The sequence below is a fragment of the Telmatherina bonti genome (genome assembly GCF_933228915.1).
Source record: "Telmatherina bonti genome assembly, chromosome: 16".
Lineage (NCBI taxonomy): Eukaryota > Metazoa > Chordata > Actinopteri > Atheriniformes > Telmatherinidae > Telmatherina > Telmatherina bonti.
The window spans coordinates 20711258-20726227 of record NC_136614.1 but is presented as its reverse complement, the minus strand read 5'-3'; the positions used below and the strand labels follow the sequence as shown (position 1 = coordinate 20726227).

The 14970-nt window shown below is 40.6% G+C and overlaps 2 protein-coding genes across 5 annotated transcripts in view; both read right to left on the bottom strand.

Annotated features, from left to right (window-relative positions):
* The window catches only part of usta (uronyl 2-sulfotransferase a), a 58537-nt gene extending 52728 nt beyond the window's left edge, over positions 1 to 5809 (bottom strand). For both annotated transcript variants that reach the window (XM_079255499.1, XM_079255500.1), the window contains exon 1: positions 5359 to 5809. In XM_079255499.1, the coding sequence (XP_079111625.1) occupies positions 5359 to 5590 (232 nt within the window). In that variant the 5' untranslated portion in view covers positions 5591 to 5809. The remainder of the gene's footprint in view (positions 1 to 5358) is intronic.
* Positions 5810 to 8714: 2905 nt separating this feature from the next.
* The window catches only part of sash1a (SAM and SH3 domain containing 1a), a 155734-nt gene continuing 149478 nt past the window's right edge, over positions 8715 to 14970 (bottom strand). For all 3 annotated transcript variants that reach the window (XM_079254995.1, XM_079254996.1, XM_079254997.1), the window contains 3 exons: positions 12360 to 13411; positions 10873 to 11004; positions 8715 to 10638 (listed from right to left, as the gene is read on the bottom strand). In XM_079254995.1, the coding sequence (XP_079111121.1) occupies positions 10378 to 10638; positions 10873 to 11004; positions 12360 to 13411 (1445 nt within the window). In that variant the 3' untranslated portion in view covers positions 8715 to 10377. The remainder of the gene's footprint in view (positions 10639 to 10872; positions 11005 to 12359; positions 13412 to 14970) is intronic.

The following is a 14970-nucleotide window of genomic DNA, read 5'->3' as shown; positions in this document are numbered from 1 at the left end:
TAAGGGTGCTGGCTGGATGCAAAATATTATTTTATAGTCACTTCCAACATATGAGATTATAGTTGATTAGCAGCTTTCTGGATGACATGTAAAACGCTTTGATGTGAAGCTTTAACTCAGTTACAATGTGAACTAATGAAAGAAACTAAAGAATAGCAGCTATGTTTGTTTTTATCCACATGACTAACTTCATGTAGGCTCAGACTGGTGAAAATGCTGACTGACAGTCCTGACTGGCACTGATGTTTCAGCTTTATTTGACACTTGTTTAAGTGGCACAAAAAAAGGGATTTAGTCATTTCTGGCTAGGAGTCCATGCCACTAAATCTGTCGATAAAAAGTACAAAATATGGAGATGTAAAAATAAACTTTCTTTTTAATATCCTTAAAGAGGAAGTAGACATGTTGGTGTGACCAGAGCAACAAGTTTGTTCCAAAACTCACACTTCCACGGCTGCTTAGAAAGAGACTTTAGAATTGTGTAGCTTGCCTGCCACTTTCCTCACTGCTGTATGACTGTACACATGAATGAAATACACATGTGTCCAAGCGTTATGTGTTTTAATCATGTTTCTGTAAAGAAATACAGCATGTCAGACTTTGGGTTAGTGAAGGTTTGTAAAGGTCTCCAGTTTAAGAGGCTGAGTAAATACAGGGGTAGTAAGTAAGCACTGTTCTCCACCCAAGATTCCAAATTATGGACCTTTAACTCAAAGACAAGAGGCACTTTGGGTGTTCTGGGCAGCTTTCAGAACGCTCACTTGGGTTCAGTAATATGAACATTTCTTTATATTTCGTATAAAGTAGTTCCAGGATGATTGTGTTCATTTACATGTCAGCAATTTTTCCTTGAAATCAATACATTTTACAATGTTTTCACCATTAAAAATGTCAGTTTTTTATTGATACCTCACAATGATACATACTTGTCATTATTTACTTAGAAAAGAAATGACTATCTTTGCTAAACAATAAGGCTTAACAGGGTGGAATCTGGATCTTCAGGTCACCGTTTTGTCAAAAAGCAAAACTTCAAAAGGTTTTCACTCATGACTGCTCTAGATTTTACCCAAACATGCATCATTTACTAACAGCTTCCATCACAATATTTAAGTAGAACATTTCTAAAAAGTTGTGTGTAATTAAACAAGGCTTGTCTTCAAAGCCTGCTTATTGGTCATAACAGACATACTGGTGGGTTTATGTTTAGATAATTTAAATGTGAACATTCATTTATTTAATGCCTTTAATTAGCTCTGTAAAACTGTGTTTATCGCAACAATTATCTGACTTTTGTGTATGTCTGAGTCTGTCTACCAGAGGTGAGAACAGTATACAAAACATCATTTTCTCTCTATGCACCCACCTCTCTTTCTGTATTTTTTTCCCTTGTATATATTTTACAAATGAAGCTTATTCAAAGCCATAGCTAAGTTCAGCTAAGTTTTCACCGCAGGGTGTGATCGAGATCCCAAAGCTTCCTCTGTGTCCACACATACCTGTCTAATCCCTAAGACTAACATTTTTTTCCTGCCAGCTTCTAAGAAGTTACATTTATGAATTTGAGGCTGCAGAGTTCTTTTGAGAAGCAGTCCAGCATTCGGTGAGAAACTGACAGCCACATATAACGCACATGGTAAGAGGACTGCAGACTGTTAAAACACACCGGCACACTTCAAAAATTGTCTACGTAAGTCTTCTCAAAAGTCTTTTAAACCCATCCACATGTCCAAGTGTCACATGTACGCTGTCTATCATGCTAAAGGAACCATTGCAGAAGGTAAATCCTTCTCTTTGTTTTGCTCTCACCACACACCACTGAGTCGGCTGGCATTTGACATGCTGCTGCAGAACTATAGGGTGTGTGGTGCATGTGTAAAAGAAGAGAACCAGTCAAACACAGTCTTTATGGCTTCAAAAATCTGGCCAGGCTTTCATATTTCTCTTATATGCAACATTCTCAGACAGGAATGGAGACAGTTTCCTCAGTAAAAGATTCATAAATTGGTTCCAAATCACACCTAATCTGTCACTCAGCCCAGTTTTTTGCTTTAAACTACTGATTCCCTGACTTGTAAACAGTCAATGTGCACCATAAAAAAGTGGAATACGCTGTCAATCTTTCCAAAACACATAAATTCAATCATGTTTAATTCAGCTCAGCCAATTCAAACATCTGGGGGAATCATTGGGACATGTTCAGGTGTGATTTCGTATTCAAGCACAGATGCCCCTCTGCCACACATAGGGGCCAATCAATGAGACATTTCTTTAGTGAAGCAGCTAGATCAATATTCATAGCTCAGGGAGAGAAAGAGAGACTTGAGAAGGTGCTAGACAAGGTCAGTGACTGGAAACACACAGCGGTGTGCAGTAGGCTGTAAATCCAGGTCTAAAGGTCTACACGCCAGTTTAGTTACTGCAACTACATGTTGAGTGACAGCCTCAAACACCAACCTCCCTACTGAGCTGAACAAAACGCAGTCTGTTCCCTTCGCTCTGCGTCTAACTGTGAGAAACTCGCACATCGTGTACACGCAGTTGCAATGTAGCAACCTGGTATTCTCTTCTACATGCATATTCACTTTTTTTTTTTTACAACCAACAATCCTCAGTTTTAACATGGCACAGTGTAGCCAACAGTGCCACAGATCAGGAAGCGAGGGTTGACATCTTGAGCACACTGTGACAGTAAGAGCTTTTAATAAGGAACAGCAGCTGTACTAGCTTGACACAGGGGTATTAAAGGATTTATTACAATCATGTTGCTTAATTCAGTTGGTGGGATCAAGGTTTTTTTTTTTTTTTTTTTAAAGCAACTTGTTGGAATTTGCATTCAGCTTTGTACTGATGGAGTCAGAGACCGACACGTCAAATTTCCTTTAAGGCACAAGAAGTCACTACAGTATCATGGGTATATTTCATAAGGAAAGCTCCTTTTACTTATTTATGAAACATTTCTCTCCCTCAAGACCCCAGGTTCCTTCAGCATGGGGGCAAACAAATCTAAAGTTTGTGTTTCTAGTTTTTTTTTCCCCATCTTTTCTTTTCTTTTCCAGTACTACATCCCACTCTTGCAGAGTCCAATATGACAGTGACAGTTTTGATAGAGTGTAAAAGTGAACCCAGTTCAGCACTGGTTTAGTCTTATAATCCTCACAGTATCCTGTGTGTTTAGAGCAGTGGTGGGGAAACCTGCAGGTTTTCAATGTTTCCCTGCTCCAGCACACCTGATTCAAATCAAATGAATCTGACGGCCAATCAAGTTCTGCATAGGGACTCATTCATTTATATCAGGTTTGTTGGAGCAGGGAAATATTGAAAAACTCGCAAGACAAGGGTGAAAGTTCTCCACCACTGGTTTACAGTAACATATACAGTTTGTAGATTATGATAATATGTTTAACATATTCACAATATGGTGATATAACTCTAAACAAAATCAGATTCTGGAGCAGGTAGCAAGTTTGACATAGACTTCAGCTGATCAAAAAAAATGAAAGAGAATGTGGATTACAAGGCAGTACCTGATAACTGAAATTGCTACCTGTCCAAAAATAAACTCCATACTTCATTTTTACCAATTTCCTCCATGTCATTTACCCCTTGCCTCAGCAACAAAATAAGTGGATGAAATTACTCATCCGGATCCCAGTGGATGTGCTGCACTCTGGTCATGTCACTATTACAAAAGAATTCTGCCTTCCTAAATCGATAGAGTACAGAAAAATGAGTGTCTGACAAGTCACAGGTCCTTAGGGTTTCTGCACAAAACTGCAGAGAAGATAGCACCATTGAGGTGGGGACCAGACACCCATAGGTTATGTGGAGCAAATTCACACCCAGCGGAACACTAATGGGTTATAATGGTGCACAAAACAGTTGTCTCTAGTTGTACTCCAAAAGACAGTTATTCTCTGTGCTAACAGGCATCTGCTCGGGCAACATTTAAAGCTTACATTACTGCATGTTTGTAATACACAATATCAGAGACAGTGTAAGATACTATTTTACATAATCTTTACTTAGTTTCTCTAAGATAAAATAAATTTCTTTTAACTGTGATTAATCAGTGACATTATGCAAAAAAGCTTAAATCCAGTTTTTATTTTCTCACATTAAGTTTTGAGTAAAATCAGTCTTTCTTGACAATGTTACATAGCTGTATGCGCAGACACATCTGCGCCGACATACATGTGTGAGTGTGTGAGATTGTGTGTGCAGGCGTGTGTGTCCAAAGGAAACCAATCTGGCCCATGGGATTAGTGGCTGACTTGGTGAGTGACTCTCATTCTGTTCCAGATGTTTATCACGTCATAAAGACCTTAAAGCTGTCTGTGAGAAATAGGTAGGAACACAACCGCCTTTCAACAAACACACACACACACACACACACACACACACACACACACACACACACACACACACACACACACACACACCAGGTGTAGCCTGCCCAGTGTGGAACACGCTGATAGAAAATCACCTTTGCATCTAAGTCTGTGTACAGTATCAAAAGAAGGAGTTGATTCAAAAGCTTAGACAAAGTCACACACACACACACACACACACACACACACACACACACACACACACACACACACACACACACAAGCACACAGTGTTGGACTCTGTATAACCTAAATACACTCACAAGCTTCTGTCTGCACAATAAAAAAATAAAATAAATGCTTGTCAGGTCTAAATTATTGCTATTTGTAAAGAATAAAAAAAACCACAAACAAAGCTTTTTCTCTTTCAATCTTCTGCTATCAGTAGTTTTGAGGTCTCGCGTCTTGTTCCAGCTGTGCGTAATGAGCGCTGCGTGGCTGGAGCGCGACAGTTGACTGTGTGCTCTAGGTTGTGTCAGTCACCATCAGCATACACTATCAATCTCACCAGTTGCTAAGCTCTTGTTTCCCTAACAGTCATGCTCTGGCAAGTCATGACTCAGATCCCAACAGCGCAAAGTTCAGAGTAAAGTGGCCTTTTTTTTTTTTTTTTTTTTTAAAGCGGGCTAAAACTTATAGAATTAACCTATAAAAATTTAGCCCACATGAATGTATGCATTGTGCAAACAGCAAAATCAGCATCCTCATTCTTTCAAGTAACACAGCCTGTGCGCAGCTTGATTGTCTCACTATTTGGAATGAACTGGTCCATCAATGGTCCATCAGAGGTGACCGGGGTCAAGAGGAGACGCTGAAGCCTCCGGCTTCTTTCATACAATATATTTCGTTTCATTTAAAAAATGAGAGCTATGACATTAAAGAAAGGGCTTTAGACATGAAATCTAACTTTCAAAGACAGCAATCTCTTTGGCGACCTTCAGGCAAGGCGCAGAGGAAAAGTTCTTACCGAGGTACCGCCTGATGTCCAGAAGGATTTTAGGGGGTCCTCCGTTTAGTTGGTAGAAAAGGGAGCCGAAACAGAAGAGAAACAGCGTAGCCATACAGAAGCCATAACCTCGCAGGGAGAATCGCCACGGCAGAGCAGAGATTAAGCTGTACTTTCTGTTGTGTCGCTCTCGAATGTGGTTGGGAGTCTGGTTGTTGGTGTGAAGGGGACTGCTGCTGAAATTCTTCATCATCTCCTCCTCACAAAGCACCGTGGAAAGTCACCCATCCGCCTGTGGAATGGGAAAGTTGCCGCTTTAAGATCATTTGAAGAGGGCTGCCGGTTAGTTTGGAGACGCGCAGGCACCCAGGATGTCCTCCGCTGCCCGGAGCCACTGGGTTCTTTCTGGCGCACGGTGTCTTGCCTCTGCTCGTTTGCGCCCGTTGGGTGACTGTTCCTTCTTTCCCTCCTTCCAGCCGAGTTTAAGGGTCCATCCTTCTCCTTTGAGTCTTTTGGGTGTCAGATTACTTCACGTTGAAAGAAGGAATAGGTCCACCTCATACAGGAATTGGGTCGGCTTGTGATGCGTAAAGCAGCGCCTCCCAGTGTTCAGGAAAAGAGCTTTAGAAGCTCTGGGCTTCTGCTGAGTTGTGTGACAGCATGGACAAAGACAGACAGCATGCTTGTGATAACAGAGTTGCCACATAGACATTTCTTTCATGAGAAAAAGTCTGCTTTAGCCTAGTATTCTAAAAATAATGAGAATTTAATTAGAAATAGAGTTAAATAAATCTCTTCTACGGTTTTGTGCTTTTTGTCTAAAATAGACTTAGATGTAATCTTATTACTACATAACAGTATTTTAGATGTCTGAGGAGAAGCTGCCGACAGCTTCCTTCCTGCCAAGTAAAAGAAATATGCCTGAAACTTTCTGTTTTTCTAGCTTGTTCCAAACATACGCTGAACTATACGTTTCCCAACAACAGTTCCAGATCCCACCATTAGACTACACTGGCACTGAAAAACTTATTCATAAGAAAAACTAAGAGCCTTTCAGTGTGGCAGCTGCCAGGGGACTAAAAATAGGTATAAACTAAAACAATCTACCTTCAAAGAGCAAATGTAATAAAAAAGAATGGAATGATTCTGTTAAGGGGTCCATTGGTGTGGACTTCATCCTGGTAAATGAATTAAATGGTGTAGTGCTATAGTTTGCAGCAAGACACACAAGTTGTAGATGAATTAAAGGTTTACAGATCAGCCAGATATTTATTGCACACTTCTATAGTGAGGAAATCTAGCAAGGTCAAAGTTCTAAATCAGACGGTTTAATCAGAACCACTTGACACAGATCCAGAATTATTGTGGCGCCATCATACTGTTTTAATGAATGACATCCATTTATCAAGTTTGCAGACAGCTGGTGGGAACACACTCCTCACACACACACAACATCAAACGGAGATGTGTGATGGCTCTCTTCGGCTTCACTGCAGGATGTTCTCTGCTGTGTGTGTTTGTGAGTGATGAACTGGATCAGGAATTCAGCTCAAGTTTATCTGAGTTTGCTCCTTTTCACAGATGAAGGAATTTGTCTGCCCACCTGCGGTTTCTTGGAGGATTGTGAGGTCTAATCAAAAAGAGTAAATCTTGGAAAAATGACAGGAGGCAGAAAGAAATTAACCTGAATCTTGAGTGAGTGTTTCATTTTAAAAAGGGACCAATATACTTGGATTAAGGAAGCATGCTTCAGAATTAAGCAGCCCTTTAATCAAGTCTAGCCGTCTATAATAAGAACCAATAAGCACTGCAGAGGGAATAACACAAGGATCTTTGAAAGTGAAATAGTTGGATTTGCCTTGTAAAAGTGACCTTTAAGGTCAGACCTGAAACTAATGGTCTCTTCTGTGATAGATATCCTCTGTAAAAGTATGATATGTGTTGAACCCTAGTCTAGTCACGGAATAATACACACTTCCTTAAAGTTTGTTAGAGATTATCCCCACGTGCTGCATATGAACAGCGAACACCATACGCATACACTAGATATGCAGGAGAAAGTTGGCAATACCAATGACACATAATCGGAAGTAGGCAAGGTCTGTACGAGCTCTAATTAGATTTTACTCTGATTCTTTCTAAGAGAAAGGCTTGTTCAGTTGTCAAACATAGTAGAAACCCAGACATATGCTAAGATAAAAGATGAAGAAGTAAAATAATCTGACACAGTCCTTTGAGACAAAAAAAAAAATATGTGAGCAGTGTTCACAATGTGGTCTGCATTTGGTCCTTTTCCTGAGAAGTGAGTAAGAGCAGAAAGCTTCAATGCACTTTCAGCAACAGCTGCCTTACAACACAAGCCAAACAGGCAGAATGAATCTGTTGTGGGACTTGTTTTGGTTCTGAACTTTTATTTTTGACCTCCGCCCCCACAAAAGAAAAAAAAAATCCATTGCTTCTTAACTCTAAGAATAAAATAGTAATATATTTGTCAGTGGTTTTAATCAAATCATTTCCTTGAAAGTCCACAGGTTCTTTATTTCTGACATATAATTTAGAGAGATCTGAACTAAAGGCTGCAACAATCACCAACTCAATGAAAAAAAAAAACAACATTTTCTTTTCACTGCGAGTTCATGGGTTGCTGTGTGTTAACAATCACTGGGGGATGCGTATGGCAAGAAACAGTTTTTATTATATTTCAGAATGACAATGTTATGGACATTGTTTCAATACACAAGCAAATCTGTATGGACAATCATTAGGTAGATGAAAAACAAATAAAATAATTTGTACAGATATTTTACAATACATCCTGTAAATCCTTACTGGCTAGAGCAATATGCGTTATGCAGAAAGGTATTGCTATTCATATAGTACAGCTAATTATAGTTCATATGAAAAACAAAAAAAGCACAAAATAAGTTATTTAAATATTAATTACATATACAGAATGTGCAACTTCTGCTAAGCATTTCATATATGTAATTAAGAATTTAGTTTTGTAAGACTGCAAAAACAAACTGGCAGAGACTAAACTAAAGATTAACTTATGACCGGTTATTAAACTTGGCATTGGGAACTCAATACTAAAAGGAATACCAGCATAACCAATCGAAAAGCCTTTTACTATACCTGACAAATGTCCGCTTGAGGACTTGTGAAAAGATGAAGCCAATTCTGCCTAGAAAACTGCTTGTTTTACCATCTAAAGTGCATGTACAGTGTCAGTATTTTCATTCTTTACAGAACACTTCCTGGGATTTTTTTTTTTTTACCAGTTTAATTGTGACCCCCCCCCCCCCCCCCTTCCTCACCTACAAAGAGCACCGCTTTGATTGAAGACAGAGAAAAGGCATCCAATATCTTATCTGGAAAGTTCCCACTGCAAGACACGGCTTCTAAATTTAGAAACAACAGCTGGTCAAATGTTGACATATGAAATACAAGGAATGGGTCTTCAGCTCAGCTCAGCTCAGGCTATGAAAGATAAAACTGTTGCAAGTTGAATGAAAAAGAAAAAAAAAAAAACTACACACACAAGAAATATTTGTCTGCTCTGTTTCATGCAGAGTGCACAACTGAAAAAGTAACAAGCTTCTGGCTATCCATCGGACCCCATCCAGAGTTTCCCTGAATATCAAGTTGTCTTCTCAATGTGGAGCTCAGCTTCACATGCGATGAGTCGCTTTGCTTTTACCATTTCTTGATTTAAAACACACTCCGACGGAGCATTTTACACAGCGATAATTCACACTCCTCAAGATGCTAACCAAAGTGTAGACGGTTTCAGCTATGTCTCCGTGTTCTCCTCCTTCCTTATCCCATAACGCCCCTCTGTAACAAGCACAGTGGATGTGCTCCGACGTGATTCAGAGATGTTCAGCATGGGACACAATGTCTGCGAGCTTCACTAGAATAAAACATGCAGTCACTCTGAAGCAAGTTCTGTGGTCCACACACCCATACATCAACAAAATGATCCTGCTGAGTGTGTTCATTAAGAAAAACTATCTCAGTCTCATTATTCCTCAGACACATTCAGGACAGAAAAAAAAAAAGGCTTGCACCTTTGGCACATTTCGATCTCAGTCTTGGTGTAGTGAAAAATTACAGTTGGTCTATTTCTTGTAGCTATTTGTTTATAATGGTAAGGCAACTTAAAATGTCTTTTCATACCATGGGGAATGTATTGTTTCAGTGAAAGCTGGTTGACATTACTACAGCAAAACAAAGCTTCCTTTAAGACTCTTAATAATAGAGCAAGATGTGCATCCAAGGTATGTTGTGAAACAAGTACATACAGTCAAATATAAAGGTGTGACATCAGCCGTTTCAGCTTAGACATGACCAAGAGCTGGCCTCAAAACAAGGCTGTAACATTCAAAAGGCAAACACAAACTCCAACATATAGATCATTTCAAAATTAAGATGTGCTATAATACAGATAAAATTATACAAAAAAAAAAGAGCCATCTGTTATCCACTGTTTTGGTGTCTTTATTTAGTCGACTAAAAGTCCAGATGTTATTCTCAAGTTACTCGGCCTTGTCACAAAAGATGGAAATGGTGCATTCGTGATATATGCTGGAAGTTATCCATCTTTTTGGATATAAAAACCCAAAACAAGACCAAAAAAAAAGTCACACATCCATCCTAAAAATAAAAAGTGTGCAATCTTCCGTAAAGGCAGATTTAAGTCTTTATTTTAAGACTTCCAAATGGAGGCCATCCCACAGAGTGAGTCAGTCTTTTTCTCTTTATTCAAAGGCATCTGATATCTTTATCTTGGCTGTTGGGAGAAACTCCTTCACGCCGTAAACATTTAAGAAATGTCAAAGTGAAAAGGAGAGGAAAAAAGCCACCAAGCAGGATAGCTCATGTGTGGTCCTAAACATGTGAAGGACAGGTAGTATTATACTGCTGTGGTCACATATGTTGCCTGCCCCCCCCACCACCACCACCACTTCCATTCATGTGTCAACCTGGTCTTGTTTTAATGAGATGATACTGACCAACCAGTTGATTCCACCGACATGATTATGTCTGCACCTCTTTCTGAGCGCTGACCAGTTGGGCTTCACTGAGCAGACGACGGGCATGTCGTTCGTCCCGCACCCCAGCTTCCCACACGTTGCTCTCTGTTAACAAAGCCACGCGGCCCAGTGTGTCGATGCCTGATGCTGCCAGAGACTGGGCGTACATGGGCAGGCCAATGGAGATGAGCCAATCAGAGACGGTGCTGATGTTACCCAGTGATGCAGGCTTCCGACACATTTCTGTTAAACCTCCAGAGGGGATCTGAGTGACAGAAAATAAACTCCACTGTAGTTTTATTGATGATTGTGCAGCATAAAATGTATATATATATATATAAACATAAAATATTTGTAAAGACATAGTTTATTACATCTTTCGCCATTATCAAACATCTAAACACTTCAAGCTCTTCAAGAAAAGCCTCCCAGAATCTATCCATCTGGGAGAGATGGATGTTTTCCAGTAACTTTCCCACATAAATAGCGACTGCCTTACAGCCATGCGGTGTTGTTTACGGAGCTCTTTCACTCTGAGCTGGTCCATAGTGGAGGCCACATCTTTGACTGGCTGCTCCAAGTCCTCAGAGTAACGCTGTACGAGCGGCTGGGGGATCCCACATCGCCCGTGCTGGATGGAGACGGTGGAGAAAAACTTTAGTTTTGGTTATTTGGAAAGACAATCACATTAAACTAAATGAATAAAAATGAACATCGAAGGTTCATCTGTGTGGGCAGATACGAAGGAGAAGTCTTGAGTTTTCATCATCCAGCCCTTCGCTGACAGTAGAAAAAGTGACAAAGCAGCAAGATCTGATTAGTGACTTTATTACAAGCCCTGACTGTGTTCAGGATATACTAGTGTATTCAAACATGTGCTCTTTTCCTCTTTTCTTTGTGTTGGCATCTGGAGTTATGGCAAGTTTTCAGCAAGGCCTGCCATTGGTTAGCTAAACAACCAACAGAAGTGTTTTGAGTATGACAAAATGTGAGGATGGAGAGAAAAGATCTCACTTGTTCACTTACATTTTTAACACCTTGTTTACATTTGGACCAACTACATTCACAGTGCAACTAACAGCATAACTTTTTTCATTCAAAACCATGATCTCAGTAAAATAAACAAGTCAAACTGCTGATTGAATGAGACAAATGTGTTGAAAACCTAACTGCACAGGGCCCTCTCTCCGATGCTGCTACCTCAACCACTACAGCAAACAGAAGTCCAGCAGAGCTGGGCTCTGAAGCAATATTTCCCACCTCATCCCTCAGCACTTCTGTCTGTTTGAATATGTGTTGTTTCTCTGCCAGTGTTAGGGGCTCCGTCATGTTTTAGGGGCAGAGCCTGGGGTCTGGCGAGTGCCAGAAGGTTTTATAACCCCGTCTGCTTTTATTAAGATTCAGCCCATAAACTTAACAGTCTGAACCGCATCATAGTCAGACTGAAGCCACAGTCTTTCCTCTTCAGCTCCAGGCTGCATATTTATTGTTGCTCATACACATACACACACACACACACCCTCACTAACAAATAAATGCCCCGAAATATAAAACAGCATCTGAACACCACAAGAAACTCACAAACTTTCGACTTTATTTGTGTATATTTATAGACTAAATGAATTCTAAAGCAAACTGTTGATGTTATTGGCCTTAAGACAAAACAATCTGGAACCAGGCTTCAGTCAAATTATGACTGAGTTAAGTTAGGCATGGTACAGTTCTACACCAGCAGAGCCTGACGCCGGACAAGTATAGCTCGGAGGTGTTTTGAAGCCTCATTTTTCACATTAACTGTGGAAAAAAATTGTTAAAAATATTACAGCTATTCGCTAACCATAATATGATTCTATTAAAGCTGGGCTTCACAGCTTTTTACCCATTTTGAAAATGTGAGTATTTCTGTCCTCGCTGCCTCTTAAAAGTTAATTGCTGACCATAATTAAGGGTGATTGTATTTAAGGTTTCGCACGGAGCATTGCTAACCTTGTCAGAGTAAGGTTCCTCGGTGAGATCAATGCCCTCGGCCTGCAGCCGCTCTTCCAGGAGGGTGAGCAGGTTAGGACTCATCTTGGAATGGGAAGTCTTCCTCGTAACAGACATTTTACCTCCAAGATCTGAGAGCCAAGGAGGCGGCACTGCTGGGGAAGAGCCTGATTCTTCACCCATGGATGACACTGATGAGGTGGCACGTGGGCTAGCTGGCGTGCTCCCGGTCTTGGCAGGAAGAGCGGGGGCGCTGAGGACGGGGCTGGGGCTGGGGCTGCTGCTGCGAATTATGGGGCTGCTGGGTTGAGAACGGTTGAAGGAATGAGAAGGTGAAGCAACGGGGGATGGTGTGGAAGGCAGGGAGAGGGGTGGGTGACGTAGACCGTTGGCTAGCCTCTCCTTAGATTTCTTGGCAGGAACTGGAGGTGGGATGGGAGGCTTTTTGGGATGAGTCCGGATGACCCTCTCCCCGCTTCCACTCGAATCTGGAGGACTTGGAGTGGGGCTTAAGACAGCCTCTGGATGGTTGGAGGACTGGCTTGTTGGGCATGGGGAGCGCAGAGGCAGCTGAGAAGGTATGGGGGGTCTCTCAGCTCTTCCCTTAGGACTCACTGTTGGACTCCCATTTTGAGCTGGAGAACTGTCCTGTCTGCAGACCTTGACAGAACTACTGCTGCCAGATCTGGGTACTTCCTTGGTAGGCTTAAGCACCACACTTGGATCATCTTTCTGCTTAAAGTTTTCCTCCCAGTGCAGGTCTCCCAGAGAGTGGGAGCGTTTCCAGGGCCCAGAGGACTGTGGGGGACCATCAAGGTCCTCACAGCTGCGGCTGGCTGGGATGGGAGACTTTCTTTGGGCTTTGCGAAGCCCCAACAAGTTGAAGCCCTTTAGGGAAGGCTTGATGAAGATGTTCTTAGGAAACTTTGTGCGCTGGTTTTTGCCATTCTGCTGTAGGGTCTCTGCAGAAAGGGTCATGGGCAGTGTCGGGTAGTCCGGAGACTGGAGGCCAGCTGAAGAACGACTGGATCTGGAAGCTTTCCTGCTCTTACCTGCAAAAGAAAAGTCCTCTTTTAGAACAGAGATGTTGCCTTTTATCACAATGCAGCCATGTTAGGTGAGGCACTAACTGGGAATAGGCTTCTCAACTTGCTACGGCAAAGCTTCCACTACTGTAAAAATGCCATTTCAAATAACACTTTGCATGATCTGAAATTACTGTTTCTCTTTACTGGCCTGGCTGCCTTTGTTTTCCATTTTTCTGCTTCTCATCATGTCTGCTGAAAATAAATGAATAAAGCATGTGATGAAAAATAACATCCATGCATGGCAAACTACAATATACTTTGTATTACTGGAAAATAAACTGACAGCATCAGTTATTGTAGCCTTTCTACAAGTGCCAAGCTTTATAAGGGGGGAAAAAAAAGAGAATAAACTCCGATAAGCACTGCATTCTTGCTCTGAGCTTTTCTGTAAGCCACACAGCAGCAGACACATATTTATGAAGGCAAGTGCCACTGGGACAAGATAAGCTCTGTGAGTCGTGGCCTGACTGATGGATTTTGTTGAAAAAAAAGAAAAGAAAAAAAAAGGTATCTGGATGGAATAGCTGGGGAAGAAGGAAACAGAAAGGATGAAGCAACTTACCATCTATCCTTTGGCTTACAAATGGATGGATGAAATGGAGGAAAGCCACAGATCATGGCTTGCAAAAGATATTAAACAGTGGAGTATCTGAGATAAGTTTAACAGATGGATTGCCAAGAAATGTTGCAGAGGTTTCCAGATGTGTTGGAAATGTTAGTTATGATCATTTAGGTACATATGATAAAGAGAGTTGATCATTTAAAACCCACAAAAGATGCTTTATTCATCTATTGCAATATTATTTTGCAATCAGGAGAGCCAAAATCAGGTCTGAACTATCAAATAAAACAACCCTATGACTGATCTTTTTTTAAATACTAACTTTTATATGAGCATATTTTGTAGAATTAGACAAACTTGAGCGTAAATACAATTTCCAAGAATAATCCTTCTGAGTAACATTAAACTGGTTAAAATCATATAAATAATAACAGGCAAATAATAGAGCCAAATTTAGCTGTTATGACGGATCAACCACCTTATATCAACAATTACCTTTTACTGAATTAATTAATGTTGTCACATAAATCATAAACACATATAAAAGTCACAAGTGACCTCAGAAGACATGTGATGTGAGGAATCGCTACATCTTACCAGGAATGAGACATCTATGTTAAAGGAAAAGTTTATTGATCTAAAGAGCAGATGTTCAGAGCTCCACAGAAACACACCTTGTGTGATTTGAATTTATATAAAATCTTTCCCCCGGACAATCTTCTTAGCCTTCAAACAGGCAGAAATATTTATTACCATGAGCAACAAAGCTATAGATCTGTACGGATTGAGCTGTGGAGCCCTAAACCTGCAAGAAATAAAAAGTAAAATATTTACGGCATGTTATGCAGCTAGTTTCTGAACAGTTTAGTGGGATGAGAGAAAGAAAAGACAGGAAAAAGGTGTAATAAAAAAAAAAAATCAAACAAGCAGCAGAGTCCCTTCTTTATTGAGTAGTTTTATT